Here is a 25,879-nt window from a genome sequence, read left to right on the forward strand (position 1 = left end):
CAGCACATTACATGGAAAGGTGATATATAATAATACTGTCAAAATATGGTGGTTATGGTGGTTTTACTTACCACTAATCACACTGTATGTTGAGACTTCAAGGGCAATCCATGATGTTAATTACTCCCAAATATGTAATTAGAAGTAACTATGTGGCTACCATGTCGGCGTCCTCATTATAAATAAGGAAAGCCAGAAACCAAATGAAAACATTGCCAATATTCCTGTGACACTGAAACTGGGTGTTATAGCATTCCATCAAATGCATTGATGGGACTGTGACCACATGACACCTACAACTAGGGTGGTATTCCAGCTAACAGACACCATGAATCAAGAAAGGTAAAAACAGTAAAATATATTCAAAAATGTGCATACAAAAGAGTTGTATCCAACCTGGCTCAGAGCCATAGTTCTGTGATGCCGCATACCCCAGGTTTTTAAAGCTCTGATTAAGATGTCAGTCGAGGCTAGAATTTATACAGCCTTGTGGAAGAGTCACATTTACTCTAGTGACCAAGAACGTATTTGTACTAATAAAAACAAGTAACACAAAGCAGGCAACAGCCATGGCTGTGTTTCAGCCTCCTGACACTTCATGGAACAGATTCATCCAGCATCTCTTGAAATTAAGATAGAGAGATCTACTTCCAATTTTGATTTCTTTATTTGATCCTAAAACATGTATATTTATGGCAGCCTGCCCCCAGACCCATGCTCAACCTCTCTACCCACCAACTCTTTTTGAGCCCCACTGAAAAGATAAAATCCCTCTAGAATTTTCCAAGCAAACTGCAATTTCAGAGTGCCTGCTTTGCGACCTTTCCTCACCAAACAAATGTCCTTTCACTTTTGAAGCTACATAAGACGAAACGGTGTCATGAGAAACTTACAAAAAGGGTATCTGTGAAAGCAGTTACAAGTCCAGTGCATTTAGAGTAGCTGATGTATTACACAAATACTTATTTGTGAGTTCATTAGTATTGCTACCACAATGACCAATGGTCATGTTTACTACCACAAGTTATTCTGACAGATCCAGAAAACAGGTATAGTGGGATGTCAAACCTAAATCCCAAATGATGTACAATGAGTAATGTGATGGAACACTAGCAATTTAGTTGGTCTCAAGTTGCCATTATTTTCACCTATAGCGCTCATTAGGTGGGATAGGAAATGAACTATAATTTTCCCACCCCTAGAGTTAACGATACTAGGGGTACCACCCCTAGTTTGATCCTGAGGGTCCACTAAAAACATGAGGAATGATATGAAATGAGGGGACAATCTGTGTCTAGTTCCCCTAGTAATTCCTCACTTTGGGCAAGACTTTTAGTAGGGGTTTTCAACTCCTTTCAGCAGCTGCCAACTACAGGTGAAAGTAAAAAAAAAAAAAGCATTTGCAATGCAATAGGTCTCGCATTTACGCGAGTTTCAGCTATTGGCATTGTAAATAACAATGGCTTTTAGTTTTTTTTTCGTATTTATGTTGTAATAACGAAAACAAAAATAAAAGGCATTGTTATTTGCAATGTCAATAGCTCAAACTCACATAAATGCAAGACCTATTGCATTGCAAAAGTAGAGCCAGTCGCTAGTAAGCTGGATGGCCGGCCTCTGTGCCTCTATTTCACAGCGTCCAAATATTAAGAACACTTATTCAATCATTGTGTTTCATGATATGCCATTACTATATAGCCAAAGATCATGTGAAGATTCCATTGCGCGCACAGTTGCACTCGCTATATAGGCCCTTCGTACTACTAAAAATGGTTACATTTCCCATGATGAAAATGCAATAAGATGAAATGTGTCAAATATATTAATTACCCCTTTGCTTGATCAAAGTTAGCTCGCCAGTCAATCTCTACCACAGCGTAGTGATATGCTCTAAATTATTAGACAAGTTCGAAATGTACCGGATTCATCAAATGTGTCTTTTCTAAAACACAAGATAAAGCCACACACATTATTGCCAAATAAATAAGGAATCCCCATGAAGCGCGTCAAATATGCTGTGACTTGTATCGGACATATCCCTTAAAGGGCAGCCGAATCATACACGTAAACCCCCAGATTGGGTACAAAAGTTTGGCAAAAGCTGTGTTATTTACCGTTATTATCTTGTTTGGTCAAGTTAATGTGGTAGATTCAAAATTAATATATTTCATTCAAATTGTCCCGGACACAGTATATAAATGTTGTCAGCTCACCAAGGAGTCCTTAATACGTCTCCATTCTCTACAAAGAAAGGAATGGTGTACCAAATATATAATACAGTCGATACTTCACGCATTCCAAATTTTGTCAATTGTATGTATCAGGGGTCAGAACAAAACTCTAAATTGCAACTCACCGAACTCGAGCTTGAGGACGCGGACAGTTCGACATGGGGTCCTTAATATGCCTCCATTCAACATAAAGAACAAGCAGCAGTGAAAGCGATTGCTTTCACTTTCGCGATCGCTAAAGCAAAACACTGAAACCCGCGAGTGGTGTGCGCGCGCGCGCCACAGTGAGACATGTCCTTTCAATTATCGGGCCCGTGTCTGGGCACGATAATTGCAACCACATGGGCTTTGGTGCGCGTAATAGACACCAATAGGCCATGGGCGGAGCAATGCGCCCGCCTTTGGCCTATTGCGTGCTCCGTTTAAAAAAAACACGCAATCAAAGCCCAATAGCGGAACCACAAAGGAAAAGCACATGCACGAGTGTGTGCGATTCCAGGGTCCGTTTTCAAACCCCGGACAAAAGGGCTCTCGCCTGCGCGAGCAGTGCTGCGCTCTGCAACGCAGGGGGCGAGCCCTAAAAAGAAAAAAAAAGAATTCTGAAGAGTGCAGCATCTAGTGGAACAGGGCATGTAAAAAAGGAGTTTACTGACCTAGTAACAAAGGTGTGGTGCAGAGTGGGTTAGGTTGAGGTGCCGAGATGCTTTACTGTTTTTTCATATGGACTTTAAGGAACCTAACGAGAGAAGAAATCCAAAAAACACCCTAAAATATGCATGTGTGCTTAAGCACATAAGCAACCACAGCACAATTAGTGATGGTCGACCTCAAAATGTTACGACTTCTAGGTATCAGGTTGTTTAAAACTGAATGCCTATGGCACATGCAGAAACATAGAGGAGAAAGAGAGGACTATGCAGTTAAACAAGCTACTAACTGACAAAGCATTTTTATTGGTACTGGTAGAACCACTAGTATGCCTCAAATGGTGAGGATAATAAAAAAGAAATGATCCCAAGTAATGCAAAACTGGAGTTCACAGGTAAGTGGTATAGAAGGGAAAGGTCCTTCCATCATTTTCACTCTGCCAGTAAAAATGGTCACCTGGCTTGGACCGGACATTATTCTTGTATTACTGTGTAGAATGAGAACACAGGAGTACCTGCAGAATATTGGCTCCAGATTAATCTATGTGTATGTGAAAGTTTTAAATTGCATCACCCTTAAGACAAACCACTACATGCTGGAAATCAATCAGTTGCTGTAAGACATGATGTACGTAGAAAACCATTACACCAATTTACACAATAAAAGGCAACTTAAGCACAAATGTATGTTACATTACCTGGATATGTCTTCACAAAGTTCATTTTATTAAAATCTTCGGAGACATGAAACTCCTAAGAAAAGAAAACTGAAAAATTACTATTATCATCAAAATGAAGCACCCAGACTTTTTTGCAGAGTAAGAATTTTCGTTATGGCAGATCGGACACCTAACAGAAACAAGACCATCGAATGTTTAATTTTTAATTAATATGTTTCAGTGGTGACTACTTGACAGAAATAGCCAGAATTATAGAAATATGAATGTGTTGACTGAAACAACATGATACCAAATATTGATGTTCAATATTGTATTTTATCTAGTATTCTAGAATTTTTGAGTGTTCTTATGCGCGTTCTTTATCTGGGAAATGTTCCTGTCCTGTGTCTACTAAGCTAATACTGCAATATTAGGATATTTCTCATAAGGTACGTTAGAGTGTATGTAGAAGAGGGTACCTTTACCAAATGATTCATATGGCATATTGATGGTTAGCTTTATTGAAGATGCTCTATCTGAAAAACCTCCTAATGTAGAGAAATATTTTGTATTAAAAGCTTAACATTTTTTAAAGGCAATTGCTTTGTACCTTTCTGGATGGTCAGAATTCTAACTGAAATACTAGTGGTATTGTGCCAGCCAGGCAAATTAGACAAGGTGTAGAGAAATTAGATTGAACAGGAAGAATTACATGTATTCCGCTAAGTCAAAATTCAATACTCATATAGCTAAGCACATCCCTGATCTAAAATTGTTACAGACCGTCGAAACCACCAAGAAATATACATAGCCGCAGGTATGGTTTGGTCACGACCTACTCGATAGATGACCTTCGACATTACCCTCAACCAAAGACTACTCTTACCATACACTCAAATAACATACACAGTGATGAATTTGAGCATTTCAACGTTTGTGCCTTATTAACACAACATCATAGATCTGAGACAATTCAAATTAATATATACCATAATCGTATGGCCCTAGTGGGCATTTTCGCTCCTTGAGAAAAGTAAAGGGGTTATACAACAAGTGGGTCAACATGAATTTGACAATCTTGGCAATCCTGAAAGAATCAATGGTAAATTTAGACATATTTGACAAAAAACAAGCCTGTTTTAAGCAAACGGTATGTCAAACATTTCTCATATATGTCCCTTTGTTAGACACCAACTGACTGGTATAAGCTCTCCCTGGTTTATTCGACACGTCAGGGGGATAATTCTACTATCTGTATTGGTTTACCCATCCAACTGTGAAACATTTAAAATCTTCAGCTTTTAGAAAAGCACTTTTGAAGAGTATTCTGTCTGTTCTTCTAACCTGAATGATAATCCTATCAAGTTTGCCATATGCCTTAGCCCTAGTTGTAGTAACAGTAGGTATTATAATAGAAATATTCAATCCAAAGGTTCCCAAATACCTACAAGGGAGGAAATCCTTTTAGATGGAGGCTCCTCTATCAGTGCCTGCCCCATTTGAATGGCCTATTCTCTTGCAGCACTGGCAACCACTTTTCCAGAAGTAAATAATCATTGACACGAGCCTCCCCTTTACCTCAAATGCAGTAGTTAACAGTTCAAACCTCTAGCTGTCCATGCGGAGGAGGACTCCCCCCTTCAAATTGAGCAAAGAGTTAAACTAACCTCAGTCTTGGGAATGGCAACTTTATGTACACCATCTTGCCCAAACAACTCTTGGACAGGTTTCAAACAACACAGAATCAGACTGCCACGCTGTGTATCAACCTCAGGAAATAAGAAAACGTGAAACCAGCATTGAGAGATCTCCATTGGGTCACAATAGGATCAATAGTTAAAGTATACATTCTATGCATGATTTAACAATACCTATTGATTGCGGCAAAGGTCCAGGAAATATGCAAATATTGTCCAATTATTACTCAATCAGAGATCTTCGCTGATACTCTTCTAATTGGATTCAACAAAGAAGGTTCAAATTTATATAACATGTGGTAAGGAGATCTGGGAGTTAAAGGACCAAAACTCTGGGACAAGCCGAATCCCATATTGAGGGCTGAACCAAACTGACTGTCCTTTAGAAACCTCCTGAACACAGAGCTTTTCATACAGGCATTCAACTAAAGACTTTCAAGGGTAACGACTGACGAGACTAGATAAGGTCATCTCGCTTCCAGTTGGTCTCCAAGTCCCCTTTACTGTTCTTGTCACTTTACTAGATCTACCACAATATTACGAGCATTCCGAAGTGACATTTAGCCAACAAAGGTAGTGCAATATAAAGCTCTGTGAACATATAAATAACCAAATAAAAACTAGCAAAACAGAACAGGTAGGTTAGAGCAGGCTCGAATGCCACACCAATAATGAGTTTTAGAAAATATAAAATGGATAATTGCTTGTTTGGCAATTATACTGTCCACACACTGATGATATTCACCGAATTGTTTAAGATATGTGAAATACAAATTTAAGATGCTTTAAAATTGTTGTACCTTTCATAAACAGCACCATAAACAGATTTGTGTTTCAACTTTATACCATCATGTCATTGTAAAATATTTGTACAGATAAAAGGATTATGTATCACATCACCTTTCAAATAGTTAATTTGCAAGTCAGACATAAATATGCTCAAAATACACAAAACAGCATTATCAGTGTTATTACCACAATATGGTAAAACTACATCCTTAAAACGCTACCCCTGTAAGATCAGTTAAAAAAAAATGCAGAGCCACCAGCAACAACTGTAAACACATTAGATTCGACATGCATGATATTAGAGTGAAAAAACCTGCATTTGCAGAAATCACTTCACAAACTGTAAAAAACAGTATGTCCAATAAATTCTTCTTAAAGCTCCTGAAACTGTAAATTGTGACCCAGGCAAGCCCTCCTGTACCTTGGACATTGCTCCATTTCTATCCTGAACTGCATCAGCAGCCTGCAAGACTGCACCTTCTCAGATCACAAAGAACAAGTTACTTACCTTCGGTAACGATGTATCTGTAAGAAACATTAGTTAGTTAGATTCCTCACCTTAGAATATCCCCAGGCGTCAGACTGGATCCGGAAGATTTTTCGTCAGCAATACCCCTTGCGCGTCGCTAGGCGTCGTCTGTGGCTCCGCGTCCGTCGTCGGCGTCGTGCGCCGGAATGACGTCGTCGGAGTACTTAGACGCCGCCCTCGCGCGCTGACGTCAGTTCTTGTACATAGCTTTCCGCGCCAGGAACGCAGAGCCATGCAAAGACCGACACTGGTGCCAAAAATAAAATCTAGGGGCCTGAAAAGGATAACCTTAACCCTAGATGTCAGTTCGCAGAACGGGGAGGATGGGTGGGTCGGTGAGGAATCTAACTAACTAATGTTTCTTACAGATACATCGTTACCGAAGGTAAGTAACTTGTTCATCTGAAAGAAACACGTTAGTTAGATTCCTCACCTTAGAATAGATACCCAAGCAATACCATCCCCGGTGGTGGGTCTGCGAACCAAGATCACACCAGAACGTCCTGGAGGACAGAACGGCCAAAGAAGCCATCCCTCCGGACTTGGCTGTCAAGGCAATAATGCCTGGCAAACGTGTGTAGCGAAGCCCACGTCGCCGCCTGACAGATGTCCTGCAAAGGGACACCCCGTCCCAAAGCAGTAGTAGCCGCTGTGGCCCGAGTAGAGTGGGCGCGCAGCCCAACAGGAGGGTCCTTTTTTGCCAAGGAGTAACAAATCTTGATGCACAAAACGACCCACCGAGAGATGGTCCGTTTGTGCACAGCTTTCCCCTTCTTAGCACCCACGTATCCAACGAAAAGTTGGTCGTCCACCCGGAACTGCTTAGTGCGGTCCAAATAAAAGGAGAGCGCACGTTTTGGGTCCAGACGGTGGAGCCTCTCTTCCTCTTTGGAAGGATGCGGAGGCGGAAAGAAGGTGGGCAAGGTGACAGACTGCCCAAGATGAAATGGAGTCACCACTTTCGGAAGAAAGGAGGGACGAGGCCGAAGGACAACCTTGTCCGGATGAACAGAGAGAAAAGGAGGCTTTGAAGATAAAGCCTGGAGCTCACTCACCCGTCTAGCCGAGGTGATGGCTACCAGAAAAGCAGTCTTAAGCGTCAGCAGACGAAGAGGACAATTATGATGAGGCTCAAAGGGAGCACACATTAGAAATGTGAGAACAAGATTCAAGTCCCACTGAGGCATTACAAAAGGGACAGGAGGGAACGTGTGAATAATGCCTTTTAGAAAGCGTGTAACTACAGGGGACTTGAAAAGAGAAGGCTGATCAGGAAGCCGCAAGAAGGCAGAGATGGTAGCAAGATAACCTTTCAGGGTGCCCAGGGCAGAGCCCTGCCGGGCCAAAGAAAGAGGAGAACCTCAGAAAGAGGGGCGGAAAGGGGATCCACAGCCATTGCTGTGCACCATGCCACAAATTTGTTCCACCGGCAGGCGTATACCGTCTTTGTGGAGGGACGCCTGGCTGCCAGAATGATATCACAGACTTCAGGAGGCAAGTCAAATGGCATCAACTGCCGCCGCTCAATCTCCACGCATGGAGGTGGAGGCTGGACAGGTTCGGGTGGAGGACCGTCCCCTGCTGCTGCGACAGAAGATCCTCCCGAAGGGGCAGACGTATCGGAGGATCGGTCAACATACTGAGTAGCTCGGGATACCAGTACCTTCGTGCCCAATCCGGAGCCACCAAGATGACTTGGGCCCGGTCGTGCCTGATCTTCTTCAGCACTCTGGGCAGAAGTGGTATAGGCGGAAAGGCGTACAACAGACCGCAACTCCACTCGTGACGAAAAGCGTCGCCGAGCGAGTGCCGCCTTGGAAATTCCAACGCGCAGAACTGCTGACATTGCGCGTTCTCTTCGGTGGCGAATAGATCTAACCAAGGCTCTCCCCACTGCTGAAAGAGACCTTGCGCCACTTCGGAGTTCAGACGCCATTCGTGATCCATCATGCACCGGCGGCTGAGTTCGTCTGCTCTGGCGTTCAGAGAGCCCGCCAGATGTTGAACCACTAGGGTGACGCCCTGGTGTTCCAGCCACGTCCAGAGGCGCAGAGCCTCCTGACAAAGGGTCCACGACCCCACCCCGCCTTGTTTGTTGCAATACCACATGGCGGTGGTGTTGTCCGTGAACACCTGCACGACACTTCCCCTGACAGAGGGAAAGAAGGCTTTCAGTGCAAGTCGGATCGCTCTCAACTCCAACAGGTTGATGTGGAGGCGAGACTCCGCCGGAGACCAGAGGCCTCTGATCTCCGCCTCTCCCATATGGCCACCCCATCCCAAGAGGGACGCATCCGTCACTACGACATGCTCCGGTTGGGGAAGGGAGAGGCTCTTGCCCTTGACCCAATCGCGGTCCATGAGCCACCACTGCAACTGCTGTGCAGTGCCCTCCGAGATCAAGACATGGTCGGACAGGTTGCTGTGATGCTGGGCCCACTGAAACTTCAGGTCCCACTGCAGAGCCTGCATGCGCCGCCTGCCGTGATGCACTAGTAGGATGCAGGAGGCCATCAGGCCCAGAAGCTGCAACACTAGCCTGACCGAAACCCAGGATAGAGGCCGAAAGATGGGAATCAAGGCCTGTATATCCCGGACCCGCTGTTCCGGCAGATAGACCCGGAACTGCGCCGAATCAAGAACCGCTCCGATGAAGAGGAGCTTCTGAGAGGGACTCAAGTGTGACTGCGGCACGTTGATGGAAAATCCCAGCAAATGCAGGAGATCCGCCGTAGTCTGGAGGTGGGAGACGACTGTCTGGGGCGAGCCCGCCTTCAACAACCAGTCGTCGAGATAGGGGAAGACTGGAACCCCTGATCTGCGCAGATGAGCTGCGACCACCGCCATCACTTTCGTGAACACCCAAGGGGCACTGGTGAGGCCGAAGGGGAGCACGGTAAACTGAAAGTGCTCTTGGCCCACCGTGAACCGCAGGTAACGCCGGTGGGCCGGCAGGACGGGGATGTGGAAATATGCGTCCTGCAAGTCCAACGCTACCATCCAGTCTCCAGGGTCTAGGGCAGCTAGAACCTGAGCCAAAGTTAACATCTTGAACCTTTCCTTCCTGAGGAAGGCATTGACGTTCCGGAGGTCCAAGATAGGGCGTAGGCCCCCTTTGCCCTTCTTGGGAACCAGAAAGTAGTGGGAATAACAACCACGACCTACTTCTGGGCTCGGAACGCGCTCGACGGCCCCCTTGGCCAAGAGGGCCGAAACTTCCTCGTGGAGAAGATTCAAATGATCCCCCGAGATACGGTGGTGCTGTGGTGGCATGGCTGGAGGGGTCGTCTCGAAGGGGAGGGAGTAGCCCCTCCGGACGATTTGCAGCACCCACCTGTCCGATGTGATGGACCGCCAGTGGAGCAGGTGATGGCGAACCCTGCCGCCCACTGGCGTGGAATGGGCCTGAAAGCTCGGACTAGGAAGGCTTTGAGGCGGATGCTGCCGGGGTGGATGTGGGCTGACCTCGTCGTCCTCCAGAACCGCCTCGGCGGAAACCACGTCCGCGCGCAGGTTGGTTCTGCGGCTGGTGGCTAGGCGTACGTGAGGAGGCACCCCTTCCTTGGCCACGAAAGGGGCGAAAAGCGGAAGTTTGCGACCGCGGGGCCGAGAGGCCCAAGGACTTGGCCGTAGCCCGGGAGTCCTTAAAGCGATTCAGCGCACTGTCCGCTTTCTCGCCAAAAAGGCGAGTGCCATCAAAGGGCATGTCCATGAGAGTGCTCTGGACATCGCCCGAAAATGACGTGGACCGCAGCCAGGCGTGACGTCTAAGCGCCACTGTGGTAGAAATTGCCCTACCCAGCGAGTCCGTAGTGTCAAGCCCACATCGGATAGCATGTCGCGCTGCATCCCTCCCATCGGCCAGAGCCTGGGTAAGTCGTGTCCGGACCTCCTCCGGACACAGGGGCAGCACGTCCTCCACCGCATCCCACAGAGAGTGGGAATAACGGTCCAAGAGACAGGCGGTGTTCAAAGACCGCAGGCCCAAACTAAGGGAGGAGAACAGCTTCTTGCCAAACTGTTCCAGTCTCTTGGAATCCCGGTCCGGCGGGGCGGTCGGGAAGGAGGATTGGGAGGTAGAGGCCTGGATAACCAGGCTCTCGGGGGTAGGGTGTTGGGACAGAAAACTGGGGTCGCCCGGAGCAGGGCGGTGGCGCCTGGCGACGTTCCTGTCCACAGGAGGAACTGTGGAGGGCCTGGACCAGGTGCCCTGCAGAACGTCAATGAGGGCCTCATTGAATTGCAGCAGAGGCTCAGTGGAGCTTGCTGCAGACTGAAGCACCTCAGTAAGGACGTTAGTCCTCACAGCCACGGCAGGCAGCTCGAGCCCAAGGGCTGCGGCCGCCTTGCGCAGCACCACAGAGAAAGCAGCGCCCTCCTCCGAAGCCACAGTCGGAGGAGAGACGAATCCAGTGTCCGGAGAGGTATACAGGCCACTGGCCTTCCCCAGTTCATCTGCCCAGTCCTGTGACATTTGAGCCAGAACGGCCATAGGATCCTCGGATCCCTCCCAGTTGTCCCCATCATCCGATTCCTGGTATACAGGAGGAAGGAGCGGAGCCGGGCGATAGACATAATGTGTCTCCAGCGGCGCCGAACGCGGCGTCCATCGACGCCGTACCGGCGCCGGGCCCGGAGCGGGGCTGAACTGGGGCTCGACACCGAGCGGAGTCGTCGTCGGCGTCGGGGGTGGTACCGGTGTCGACGCCGGCGGAGGAGGCGTGACGAGGTCGACCGGCGTCGGCAGGGACTCGGGAACGGGTCCCTCGGGCACCTGCGGCGTCGAGGCCGGAGCCGTCAACGGCGCCGGGGCCGGAGCCGCCGGCAGGCAAGGCAGCCCAGTCGGGTCCATGGGGCCCGAAGGCGCGCCAGCGGGCGCCGACGGCGGAGCCAGGCTCCTCATGGCCGAGAGGAAGGCACTGACCTCCGCCGGCGTCGCGTCAGTCCCAGGGACCGGTGGGTATGGGGACTTGCGCGGCGCCTGCGGCACCGCCGGAGCCGCGGGGGTGGAACCACCCTGACCCTCGGCCGAGTCGCGCTACCGGCGAGGGGAGTCCGAAGAGCGGTGTTGCCTCTTGGAATGCTTCGACTTACCCGAAGACTTGGATCCCGACGACCGATGGTGACGTCGGCTGCGGCTCCGCGACCGATCCTTGGACCTCCTCCTGGACCGGGATCGAGAGGCTCGCGGAGCCGAGTGGCGAATCTCGAGAAGCTTACGGGACCGCTCCCGTCTAGCCTTCGAGGTCAGGGCCTTGCAGTCCGAACACGACTCCGCGTCGTGGTCGAGGCCCAAGCAGTAAAGGCACCGGCGGTGATGGTCCGTAACCGACATCAGGCGGTTACAGTCAGCACAGGCTTTAAAACCAGGCATCCTACCGGCACCGGAGTCGAGACAAGATCAAAAAGGATCTGCGCTTACTGGCGCGGAAAAAAGAAGAACTGACGTCAGCGCGCGAGGGCGGCGTCTAAGTACTCCGACGACGTCATTCCGGCGCACGACGCCGACGACGGACGCGGAGCCACAGACGACGCCTAGCGACGCGCAAGGGGTATTGCTGACGAAAAATCTTCCGGATCCAGTCTGACGCCTGGGGATATTCTAAGGTGAGGAATCTAACTAACGTGTTTCTTTCAGATTCACTAGACATATGATCATTGTTTTTCTGGCCAACGAAAATAACTAAGGCCTTGTCCTCCCACCAATGATGAACCTTTGAAAGTTTAAAAGATGGTTAGAGTGTTGTCACTTCTACACAAGAAAATACCCCTCCTTAGAGATATCACGTTGACAGTAATAGCCCAAGCCCATTCAGTTCTAAAGCACATATAAGCCTATGGATGTTCATATTGTAATTTCATCTCTGGTTCCTAAATCTAATGTTTAAAGGCTAATGAGGGAATTCTTCAGTGTGCTCCTTTGTCTAAACTGCTGAAATCCATGGGTGATTATTTCAAATCTCAGGGGTTAACATTACTACACACCTAGATGACATGATTTTTGTGTCTGAGAAGACGCTGAAGGGTCAACATCAATTGACCACAGACATTCTGGAAAGTCTAGGTTTGCTGCTCATCTAGCAGAAATTAACAGTGACATCCAAGCCAACGAATGTACTTTCAGTGGTACAGGGAGGACACAGCAAATTGAACACTGAAACTGCCTTCCCGAATGGTATTCTCCACCAATAGCAAGTTGTAATTGATGCTCTCTATTTCAAGTCAAGTCAAAAAGGCTTTATTTCGATAAAAATGTATCATAAAAGCTTCACAGTTACAAAGAAATTCAATTGCAATTTCCCTTAAAAACATACTTTTTCAGTAAAAAAATGAATACATCATAAATATTTTTTAAAAACAGATTAAACATTTTCTTTTAGCCTTTTGCTTCTGATGCACCAAGCCCATGATAGAACTTTTGATAGTACACAAACATACAAAGGGCGAGGATCTGACATTAAAATGCGTAGTGCCTCAGTGTGGTGCCTGGTTCCTAACGAACGACACAATTGCTTCAGCCATCTACTTCTAGGGTGAACATACTCCTGGCATTCAAACAAAAAATGTGCCACAGACTCTACTCTAAATGTGCAAAAGGGGCAGAATTCTGTGGTCTGTGCTGGAGGTTTCCACCGAGATGTAAAAACACGAAGTGGAAGAGTCCCGGTTCTAAATTTAAAATAAAGGGTCCTATCAAAGGGTCTCTCAATGATGTCTAGATATAATTCCCGGGCTGGCGAGTCCTTGAATTTCAAAAAGTCCTCCGTGAGGCTGCCCAAGTCGCAGTTAGTATTCCGTTGGGTCGCAATCCAGTTCCAGTATAAATTCTTAAGTGATGCTTTTGGAGGGGAAGACCTATTTTCCCAGGCTTCACTTAGACCCAGATTGCATAGGAGGGCTTTCATGTCTCTCAGCCATTTAATCCTATGCCACCCGGGAAGTGACATTACTTCAGAGAGGCCCTTTGCATATTTTGCTAGCTCCGGGACTCGCCACAGCCTAGCCCATAAAAGTAAGGGGCAAAGCTTTGCTAACTCGCTAATGGGACAACAGCCTAAGTCCAGCATTAGTGGGATCATTGGAGTACCTTGGGGAAGTGACATAATCGCTCTATAAAACTTCCTCTCAGATCTTGTTAATTCACTAATGTTGTATGAGCCCCACAGCTCTGCCCCGTAAAGGGCGGAACTGACTCCCCTAGCAGCATAAATTTCAATAACAGGGGCTATAGGTCTAAATGTACAGGTGCGCTGCTTCTTCAAAAGAGCCCCTGTTACCCTCTTGTGGGCTAACAACATTTTACATAAATGGGGTGCCCACTGCATATTGTGGGACAAACGAATGCCTAAGTAATCAAAAACGTCCACCCTCCCCAAGGGTACAGCGTTCAACTTTGGGGGACGCACAGATTTTTTTGGGGGGTTCAGCACGAGATACTTCGTTTTGTCAGTGTTGATTACCAGGCCCCGTTCCACACAAAAGTGCTGGAAGTTGTTGAGTCATTTTTGGAGGCCCATCGGGGATTTGGACAATAAGAGCGTGTCATCCGCAAAGAGGAGGGTGGGGATACGCTCCCCCGCCAGGGATGGTTCATCTGAAGGATCTTTCAGCAGATGCTCAACCACACCGTTAATATACAGGGAAAAAAGGGTGGGAGCTAGAACACATCCCTGGCGAACCCCTCTCTCTACCAGGATTCTACTGGTCTTCTCACCATCCGTTCCCCATCTAATCTGAGCAAAGGTGTTTTCGTGGAGCCTTACAATTAACAGCAAGATGTAATGAGGTAACCCCATGTCAGCAAGGGCTCTCCAAAGTGTTTCCCTGGGTACAAGGTCAAAGGCAGTCTTTAGATCGATAAACGCGAGATAGAGACTGCCTTTGCCTATAATCACCACCTTCCAATATACTAGCAACAATCTAAAGGCTTGCTCAATTGTGCCAGTGCCTGCTCTGAAGCCAGCCTGGTAGTCAGAAAGGATGTTGTTTTCACTGATCCATTGTGATATTCTGACCAACAGCACCTTGCCGACCACCTTTTGAGTTATATCCAGCAGGCTTATGGGTCTATAATTTGCTGGGTCGTCCCTAGCCCCTTTTTTAAAAATGGGGACAACCTCCGCCCCTTTCCCGGATGAGGGGATCGGTGCACTCCTACAGATTGCAGTAAGCAAGCAGTAAATAAGTTTCCCCCAATTCGAAACATCTGAGCGTAACAGATGCCCAGGGATACCATCTGGCCCGGCCGCCTTTTGGGGCATGATGGTACTGATGGCATACTCTATTTCTTTTAAGGAGAAATCGGGATCTGCCAAGGCTACCTCCCAATCCTTTTGTAGTATAATAGTACCAATTGTACCGGTAACATGCTCTACACTTCTTATTGGGAGGTCAAGATTTGCTGAAGCCACCTCCCGGCCCTGTTCGTCCTTGGAGATTGCAATAGTGATATTACCAGAAGGGCGAGTATACAATTTGGCAAAATGGTTAACCCACACTTGACTGGTAATATTGCATGTTATAAGGTCGCTATCTGGTCTTTTTTTGGCTCTAATTGTATCCCAGAAGCGCCTTGAATCTTTCCCATGACTTGCCTCTTTTAAGGAGCACCAATAGTTTTCTTCCCATTCCTTTCTTGCACGTGTCAATGTTTGCTTATAGTTGAACCTAGCTCCCTGTATAGCTACTTGGGATTTGCTTTTAATGGCCCCAATCAGGAGGGTTTTTGCATGCCTGCATGCCGATGTGTACCATTCATTTTTACCCCTTGGTTTCCGGGTTGCCATATTCTTACCCGGACACTCCTTTTTCAAAAATACATTCCCAATTGCTAGAAGTGTTCCTTCAAAAGTAGATGTGACCTCTCCAGGAGTCGACAAAGCCAAATCAAAGTTATCCAGCTTCATTTGTGAGGCTGTTAGGACAGCATTGATAGTGTTAAGTTTCATTTGATCGGCTGCAACTATATTCCATTTCAAGCTTCTACCGCATGAGGAGACGGAAATATTACAAGTTTGTATAGAAGAGGCTTTGGTTAATTTATTCATCCAAGGATCTTTAAGAGACAGGGAAAGTGAGTTATGGTCACTTTCAACAGTAGGTAATACTACCATGTCCTGTACCAGACCCCAAAGTGTAAGTTCGAGTAATATATAGTCAATCCTCGAAGTGTGATTGACTCTGTTAAATGTAACAGCATCCATGGGGTCTGAGTTTGTACGACCATTAGCGGCTCTTAGGCCAAACTCCAACGCTAGAGCATTAAGCTGGATCGCACATTGAGACCATTTTTTAATCGGGGGGATGGTTAGGGCTGGGATACCCCATCTAGCATCCTCCTCGCCCGGATCTAAAATATCATCAGTCATGAGAGGCTCGTAGGTGCAATTAAAGTCACCCACAACCAGAACTTGGGCACCAACTAAATTTTCTCTAAGCTCTGTTTCTAGAATAGACACTATCGGAGACATAGACCCGTGTTTAGTACCTCTGACGTATATATTGTACAAATCGAGAGCTAGTCCCCTACAAGGGCCTCTTAAAGAGATGGCTAGAATGTCAGGACTATTGATTTGCTTAATTTTTATGCTGCAATTTAAATCAATGTGTACCCAAATGAGAAGGCCTCCAGAAGGGCGACCCTTCCCATTTCTGGGGGGTACTGCAGGGACAGAGTATGTAACATATCCAACTCGATGTAAAGGATCCAAACTCCAAGTCTCTTGGAACAAACCAATCTTATGCATCTCCACTAAGGCATTCCACTCTGGTAGGCACAATTTCCTTTGAATACCTGCTAGATTCCAACTTAGGATCTTCAGAATGCCCATGGGGTCACAAGCAACACTATTGTGAAGACCTAAGTATTCAGTAGCGGGCAGAGGTACAACAGGAGACATATGGTCTATAGGGAGGGTAGACTGGGCAGTATTATGCCCTAATTCGAAAGTAAGGGGAGGGCATGGGGCTATGGCCTGCAGAGTTTCTTGGTTAATTGTCTGCAAAACCGGAGTTGTATAGCTAATATCAGTATTTTTATTAATCATAGGGCTAACCAGAGTTTGTAAAACTTTGAAACTATTATGTTCAATGTCCTCAGGACCATGTCCTGAGCGCAATGGTGGTCAATCCACTGCTTCTAAACAACTGAACCTGGTAGCAACTGGTACACCTCTCCAGCTTGCAGAAGGAGCTATGTCTCTATCTACATGATCATACCAAACATCCCACTCTCTTCTTCTGTCTCGATTATTTGCTTGTGGCCAACTTCTAACCGGGTTATCAATGCATCGATTTTTAGGAGGGTAGAAGAAAGAGAGCCTTTTCGTATCTATTCCATCATTCTTTTCCCACAAACCCCTGCGACAGATGTAGTCAGCTGTACGGGGGTCGTAAAAATGTACTATGACGCAATCCCCCCAAATCAATTTCATCTCATTTCCTAACCAGGGCACCCTACGCACCATTAGGATCTTGCTACCACAGTGGGATGGAAGAGGTCTATTGATGGACAACCAATGTAGAACCTTGTTTTTTAAAGACCCTGTCGGTTCCTCTGTGTTTGGATTTAGCGCAGGAACACCGGTCATAATTACAACATATGGGCCTGCTACTGGTGGTAAGTGGATAAGGTGCCTGCTCTCAGCCCTATTCTTATCATTGAAAAGTGGTGTGCCTGGTGGTTTAGATGGTAAAGCTTCCATATTATTAGAAGGGGCAGGGGATTCAGATAGCTCTATACCCTTCTTCAAAGCAGTTGGAGGTGGCTTTATATTTATGTTAGGCCCATTAGAAGTTTCTTTTGTCACTTTCGATCCGACCATTAAATTTGTGTTATTTGCTTTGGGCTGCCCTGATTTGGCCATCCCAGGGCCCAACTGGATGTTAATAGATGCATTCAAGGAGGCTATCTGTCTTTCAATGTTAGAAAGAGATATTTCTAAGGGTTGCAAGTGGATTTTAATAAGCTCTCCCAGTGTATGTAATAGTTGGTTATTTGCCTCGCAAACTTTACATCCCTCGCCCGATCTACCAGACTCACTAAGATTTATTGGGTTCAGAGAGCGGGATGTCCTATCTGCTATTGTATTGATAGAATCGCTCTGGGGGAGTGCATTTTTGCATGGCATATGAATAATGGGAGGTTTTTTAATAGATTTACATTTATTCGCTGCCTTGGGCTTCTTCCGTTTTGAGACAGCACCCTCCCTCTTCCCCCTTGAGTGATCGATATTAATGGCCTCCTGCCTCGGGCTCACGACAAGTTCGGGCGTCTTCTCGAGGACCTCACTTAATTGTGTATCCGAAAGAGCCAGAGATACCGACAAATCGACCATATTTGGCACGCTATGAGTTTCCACTGTTACTTCAATTAGGGGCCTAATCTCACTTTGGATTGTAGGTGTCTTAGCTAATGCCAAGGGGCCTATAGAGGATCGCCTGGCTAAGGCCAAGTCCTGAGACACCCTACACTCCAAAAGAGACATACCTTGGTTTATTGCCTCATTAGCCCTGGTGATAAATTGGTCAATTGGGCCAATTGTGTGCACTGCCCCTTGTACGATTTTACTCTTGCTGCCTCTAGTCATCATACCATAACAATTGCTATATGGACCTCCAAATGATGGATAGCAATAATATCAATTAAACATCAATAGTACAATGTAGATCATACATTTATACGGCAGTCCGTAAACTGAATGTAAGAGGGGGAGCCCAGTCCAGTCTTACCTGGTCTTTAACGGGCTTAAACGGGCCCGCCCTTTACCCGGGCTTAGCCCGGCGCCGCCCGCGCGCGTCCCGCGACGCGGAGGAAGCTTCAGCCTTTTGAGCGCCTCCGGGCGCGAATCCGGCAGGAAGTTGGCTGCTATGCAGCCTGGGAGCTGTAGTCCCCCTGTCACGACCGCGGTGTGAAGAAGCGGCGTCAGGGGGGACCCGCAGCGTTAGGGACCCAGGAGCGGCAAGAACACCAAAAGAATGGCCAGCAGGACCGCAGGTAAGTGGGAACTCCGATAATTGCACCCGCTCCTCCGAGGGAGCTTCAGCCTTTTGAGCGCCTCCGGGCGCGAATCCGGCAGGAAGTTGGCCGCTATGCAGCCTGGGAGCTGTAGTCCCCCTGTCACGACCGCGGTGTGAAGAAGCGGCGTCAGGGGGGACCCGCAGCGTCAGGGACCCAGGAGCGGCAAGAACACCAAAAGAATGGCCAGCAGGACCGCAGGTAAGTGGGAACTCCGATAATTGCACCCGCTCCTCCGAGGGAGCTTCAGCCTTTTGAGCGCCTCCGGGCGCGAATCCGGCAGGAAGTTGGCCGCTATGCAGCCTGGGAGCTGTAGTCCCACTGTCACGACCGTGGTGTGAAGAAGCGGCGTCAGGGGGGACCCGCAGCGTCAGGGACCCAGGAGCGGCAAGAACACCAAAAGAATGACCAGCAGGACCGCAGGTAAGTGGGAACTCCAATAATTGCACTCTATCTCCACGCTGTACTTCTGCCAGACAAGGCTCAAGTAGAGATGAAATAGTAGCTACACTGAATGCTAGACCTATTTTTAGTGTGTCTCTTGAGCTGGTCAGTGCCTGATGCATGCAGGAAAGGCAGCAGAACTCAGTGCAGGATTATTTCTAACAAGGGAAGTGGTCACACCTGCCCATTAATGGTCTAGAAACGCTTGAGAGATCCTTTGCAGTCAAATGTTTGATAGGAGACAGGGACCAATGATTCACTGTTCTGAGAATGGACATGCATCAGTGACATCAATAATCTGGGTGGAACCATGTCACAGACCCTCCTGGAACTACCAATTACTGTTTGAAGTGCCAGATTATAGTTCATGCTTAATACCTCTAGGAAATAGTCAATCTGTTGGCCAGCTGGAGCTTCAGCTTTCTGAGAGACTATAATAATGGGGACTGGATACCAGGACTGCATGGCTCTTCGAGGTCCTTGTGAGGAAGATGTACTTGCCTCCAGCATGAATGCTGAAAGTCAGCAGTTCGATAGCTAGAGGTCGAACTAGGAAACAATAAGCATAGATATGCTCTTTCAAAGTTGGGAAAGGGTTATGAGTTTCTTAAATTTATGATGATGATGAGATTTCCAGTTCAGTCAAAAAGTGGAAGTGTTTCTGGCTTTCCCACAATGGACACTACAAAGATGTGTCATTGTTCTCCCCGAGCTATATATGGATTCCACAAGTCAGAACCCACAGGCCCCCTTGCCTTCTGGTAATGGAAAAAACACTATTGCTGCATTCCTGGAGAATTTCCAAACATGCTGAGGCTAACCAGCCTTTCTTGAGAAGTAGCATCCTTCATCAGAGAACTGTGGGCCCTGCAAACCACTCAATACTACAAACCAGCACAAACGCTAACTAGTGCGTGGGAGGTGGGGAAGTGCATTCAACTTTAGCAGAGCAGTCTTCATTCCAATTGGTTTTCTTGTGAGGCAAGCAGCAGCAGTAAGTGACATATGACTGTGAACACACATATGGACAATTTCAGCAAGTCACAGGTTTGCAGACAGATCCTCGGTGGAGTGAAGCTGTCCATTAGAAGCCACCATAATCCAGCATCATCCTTCACTTTGGTTACTCTAAGGGCAGGCACAGATATTTCTCATTTTGGAGCTCATTCCACTTGACAAACAGGATTACAATGCATTTCAAGCAGACACTAGGCTGAATGACAGTATGAAAGCTCCTAGCTGGTCTGCCAAAATGGTTTTTAAAGAGCTTTAATTTTAAACTAATAAGCACTGGCACTAGATAAGCAGTAAAGTACCATAGGAGTGCCAAGTCTTGCCATAAATATCAATTTCTGTACACTAATGTATCAGTAAGTCTACACACTACTAAAAACATGAAAGCAAAAAAGTATCCTTCCCCATATTAATGAAATGAAAATTGAAAGAGGTCATTTAACTTTAAGACTTTGCAATTACTTGATCTTTGTGTGTTTGGCAGTAGGTTCATGGATCAAGATGTTCTGCATTGAGGGTTTAGTTTCTTTTCATTCTTCAAAAGTGAAGGCCGTTGAGTCAAGTCTGGGCCAAAAGTAATATTTTTTGGGCTAGAATTCAAAATCCAGACTCCACGCATGAAGTTTCCATTAAATTAGCATTTCATTATAAAAGTTTGGATCACAGCAAAGAAAGAGAAGGAGGGGAGGCAGGACATCACATCGATTACTTAGACTGCAGGCTACTGATTTTGGAGAAAAGACTTTGTCCTAAGGTTTTATGTGACATGTAATCTTTAACTTATTTGATTTTGCTGGCTGATGAACGGTAACAACAAAGAAAAGAAAGCATAACACTGACTTGGATCCATTTAATGGACCCTAGACTTCCTGGTACACTAAAAGTTGTTCTGACAAATTTTCATTAATATAACAAAGACGGTCAGAGTTTGAGCTTGGAAGTCTACTAGAAAATGTTGCCCCACCTTCTGAATCCGACACTGCCAGCTGAGCACCATACTGAAATGGAGCACTAGTATTTGTCTCCATATCAGAGACAGGAGGTGAATGTGTGGCTTATGCCCAGTCATGTCTAAGATGACAATAGCCACCTTGCCCTCACTTCTTGTGTCTACGCAAATACCACAGAACACCTGATCCAAAGGAATTAAGACAAGGTGCCAACAATCTTACAGAAAGGGGGAGTGTTAGGAATTCCCCTCTTCTATGGTGTGCACACCTCTACCCACAGTAATGAAAAACTCCTAGAGATTCCTTCCTCTCCTACCATTTATGCTACAGATACATTTCCCAAGTCATAGAATACATTTTTTTTTTTTTTTGCACAACCTACATCATGAGCCTTCAATATTGTATTCCACACTCTGCATTCCACCTACTACCTCATTCTTTCGCATCTACAAAAGACTTAGCATGATTGCCAAAAAATGCCCCTGTAAAGCAACAACTACAAAGAATCTTGAGAAAAATAAGGGTGTGGGAGAGATCAGGAAAGATAATGTTTGTTTAGATATTATTTAGGTAAGTGGCACCTCTCGGAAATGTTGACTTATGGTTATCGAACACTAAGTTCAAGATACAATGCTGCGCAAACAACCTGCCCACTGCAATTTTATCTTCACATAGTCGATAACGGGGTTGCCAACTGTTTTTGTAGTAGGAGCTACTTCTGTTCAATGAAACTCTTTCCGAGCTACTAATAATATTAGTGTTGTAATAGTGATCACCTCAGACAAGTTACATAGTTGCCCATGCCTTTCAAGACTATCAGCAGGGATCATTTCAATGCTTCAGGCTAGGTTACCAGCAGTAATGTAAACAAGCATTGGCATAGCCAATGGGTCTCACGTTTGGGACTTTATAAGTGTTTAGCCATGCAACAGTTGCATAGCTAAATACTTATAAGGTCCCAAAAGTGAGACCTATTGGCTATGTCAATGCTTGTTTCTGTTAATTACTGCTCTGTAGTAATGGCGGCACCCGTGCTTTAGCTTAAACATCTTAAGCTAAAGTCGGGTGCCTAGGCTGCTTCAATTGTCTATTTCTTTACTTTTGAAGCAATCTCAGCTCCCAACTTTAGCCTAAGATGTTTAAGCTAAAGCACGGGTGGCGCCATTACTACATAGAAGTAATAAACGAAGAAAAAAAAAAGCAAGCGCCCGCTTCGAGAAATGACTGCCGTGGCGGGGGAAAAATGCTGCCGCCGGCCACAGCTTGCAGTGCATGTGTGTGAGTGGTGCGCGCGAAACAGTAATCACGCCATATGGCGCCTCTGCTCAAGCGTACGCCCGCGCACATGCACTGCAAGCTGTGGCCGGCGGTAGCATTTTTTTAAGCCCTTACTTTAAGTCTCGCCAGACCAGCGCAAGCGCTGGGTCAGGCGAGACCTAAAAAGGCTTCATCAATTTGCAATGCTTCTACGTGGGTAATACATAACAGCCATGGCGTAATGCCATTAGCACCAAGGTAATATGTCTCCCCAACACTGCATGGTTTATCACTCAAATAGTAGCTTTAAATGTAACATAACAGGTGGATCTGTAAAGTGCATTTGCACGCCAAAGGGTATATTGGTGCAGAAATATGTTTATTATCCAACTCAATGGTTGGAATGGTTGAGATGGAAATTGAACTGGAAATTAAACCATTTTTTTCTAAACATCACCTTTTGAGTTCTGAAAATAGTAACATTTTCCTTTTGAATAATGTTGTTGTATGGACAGATTAATGGAGAGATAGAGAGAGATAGAGAGAGAGATAGAGAGAGATAGAGAGAGATAGAGAGAGATAGAGAGAGATAGAGAGAGATAGAGAGAGATAGAGAGAGATAGAGAGAGATAGAGAGAGATAGAGAGAGATAGAGAGAGATAGAGAGAGATAGAGAGAGATAGAGAGAGATAGAGAGAGATAGAGAGAGATAGAGAGAGATAGAGAGAGATAGAGAGAGATAGAGAGAGATAGAGAGATAGAGAGATAGAGAGATAGAGAGATAGAGAGATAGATAGATAGAGAGATAGAGAGATAGAGAGATAGAGAGATAGAGAGATAGATAGATAGATAGAGAGATAGAGAGATAGAGAGATAGATAGATAGATAGATAGATAGATAGATAGATAGATAGATAGATAGATAGATAGATAGATAGATAGATAGATAGATAGATAGATAGATAGATAGATAGATAGATAGATAGATAGATAGATAGATAGAGAGATAGATAGATAGATAGAGAGATAGAGAGATAGAGAGATAGAGAGATAGATAGATAGATAGATAGATAGATAGATAGATAGATAGAGAGATAGATAGAGAGATAGATAGATAGATAGATAGATAGATAGATAGATAGATAGATAGAGATAGATAGATAGAGAGATAGAGAGATAGAGAGATAGAGAGATAGAGAGATAGAGAGATAGAGAGATAGAGAGATAGAGAGATAGAGAGATAGATAGATAGATAGATAGATAGATAGATAGATAGATAGATAGATAGATAGATAGATAGATAGATAGATAGATAGATAGATAGATAGATAGATAGATAGATAGGATAGATTTCAACTCAATGAAGCAAAAGCTTCTAATTAAGTAGGCTGGGTTGCATACAGGAGAGATACTTTCAGAAAGTTGGAGAGCTACCAGTAGCTGTTCAGTTATGTTATAAGGATTTGTAAAGCGCGACTAATTACCCAAGGGGGATCCAGGCATTGAAGCAGGTGTGAAGGTCATCGGCAAGGTTTTAGTTGAAGAGCCAGGTCTTCAGGTTCCTGCGGAATTCCAGAAGGCACCCTTAGGTGTAGCCGGAAGACGTTTCATGTCTTGGATGCAATGTAGGTATGAGAAGGCTAGCCCTCATGTTCTGCAGATGTGGGTGTGTGCAAGAGAGATAGTGGCAGAGTGTAGTTGTCTGGTGGGTTGGTGATAGTGGAGGGCTGGTGGAAGTCGAGGTGGGAGTTGAGATATGCACGAGCTACTCGTTGGAGAAACCTGGTCGATAAGGAACCTTTTATGAAAACTGAGAATAACAGAGCCTCGTATGAAAAAGAACATACAGAATATTTTTGGATGCTGTGCTACAGAGGTATACACAGCACCAATCTGTGCAAACTAGTGAATGAGATTTGCAAATAGATATTCAAGTGAAGGGACTGTGTTACTAGGTGTTATTGCACAAAAACCCAATATGCATTACATTGGTAGCATACACTCTCTTCAGAAACATCACTGAGGAAAACTGCGGACATCAGAGAGACGAACAAGCAAAGAAGTACGAAAGCAACAAAAGTACGATAGAAGACAAAAGACTTAAGAACAGAGTGTATTCTCAATGACTGCTAGCAGTTTTAGTTAGTATAGTTATAGAGTTAGCAACATAAGAGATATATGTATCCATCTGGCCAATCTGACAATTCTGCTGTAAAGGGTGTAAAGTTCCTATGGCCCAAGCATGGTTTAAGGTCCACAAAACGTCACTGTGGAAATCCATGCCCACTTTCCTGCACACCTTGACTCTTTTTTTTCATGCACTATAAGCTAAATCTCTTGAGTATTGAATCCTTTAAATAGATGACAGTATGTGCTTCTAACAAAAGAGCTGACATTGCTTACTCTGTTTTTTTTCCCCTGTCTGCTTTTTTCTGCTTATTAAAAGTTGATAACTAAAAGCAACGAGAGGCGTAGAGTGCCGCGGAGCGTACTGCCCCAGGTCTGCTGACGCTGCCTGGAGGCCTGAGAGCCACCTGCGAGTAGTCACAGAGGTTGCGTCAGAAAACGTGTACAAATCAACAGAAAGAGTGCTGGTGTACTGGTGGGAGTCAATCGTGTGAAAGGAGATTAGCCGAAGAAAAGTGAAAGGCAACTTATTAAAGTTGTATGATAAGACTTATGATACAAGGTTACAGGGAGGCTGGCATTTATTCGTAACGCCCTCCTTGTGTATGGGTGTATTTACGTTTTTTTGTATATTTACATAACATTTATATATCCACATTGATGTATATTATAAACGCTTTATTTATTTTTAGTATTATTTTTCCAACGCATATGATGTCAGAAACCGATTGTTCCTCAGCAATTCACTTTTTAAGGACTTTAATGTGAGCAGGGGATACTCACATACAACAGCTGCTGCTGCCGCAGGCGCTGACCTGCCGCCGTCGCTAACGCTAACCTCTCGCCCTGAGTATCGGGCCCCCTGTGTTGCTGCTGCTGCCGCCTACCCGGGGACTCAATTCCCGCTAACTCCTGCGGCCATCTTAGGCCGTCAGAGGCCGAAGGAGGCTGGGCTGGGCAACATCCCTGTTAGAAAAACACACTCCCACACCGGAAGGGTGGTGGTGTTCTCCCAGACACACTGTGGTAGCTTGGCTCGAGCGGGAAGGAAGGCACCGTGTTAAGCATACGTCACACCCTCACAATAACCATGCGTGCATCCGTTCCAAAAACGACACTACACCTTAAAAATTATACTGAAAATATATCTCTTTATCTTCTTTTCTCTTAGTTGCTGATTAAATAAATAATAATACAATCACAGTACACAAGGCTTTTCCTGTGGAAGGGTACGTCAAATAAATACTATCTTAACGATTCAATAAATAAGGTAGGTCATAAAGAATCAAGGCATAAATATAAGTGCATTACATAACAGGCAATTAAATATTATGAGGCAATAAATACTGCGAGACAATAAATATTGTGCGATAATAAATACTGTGAAACAATAAATACTGTGAGGCAATAAATAGGATGAATACAATAAATACAGTGCTCTCAATAAATAGTAAAAGCCAACAGTGACACTTGAAAATCAGTTCACATTCCTGAGGTACTATGGGATGTTTTGACCCAAT

The 25,879-nt window shown here is 45.6% G+C and overlaps 1 protein-coding gene across 1 annotated transcript in view; it reads right to left on the minus strand.

The window, feature by feature from the left end:
* The window catches only part of WDFY1 (WD repeat and FYVE domain containing 1), a 256,919-nt gene that overhangs the window by 141,975 nt on the left and 89,065 nt on the right, over positions 1-25,879 (minus strand). Inside the window, exon 4 of the mRNA XM_085634291.1 lies at positions 3,577-3,631. Coding sequence (XP_085490417.1) covers positions 3,577-3,631 — 55 coding nt within the window. The remainder of the gene's footprint in view (positions 1-3,576; positions 3,632-25,879) is intronic.

This window comes from Triturus cristatus, chromosome 11 (assembly GCF_964204655.1).
Source record: "Triturus cristatus chromosome 11, aTriCri1.1, whole genome shotgun sequence".
NCBI classification, from domain to species: domain Eukaryota; kingdom Metazoa; phylum Chordata; class Amphibia; order Caudata; family Salamandridae; genus Triturus; species Triturus cristatus.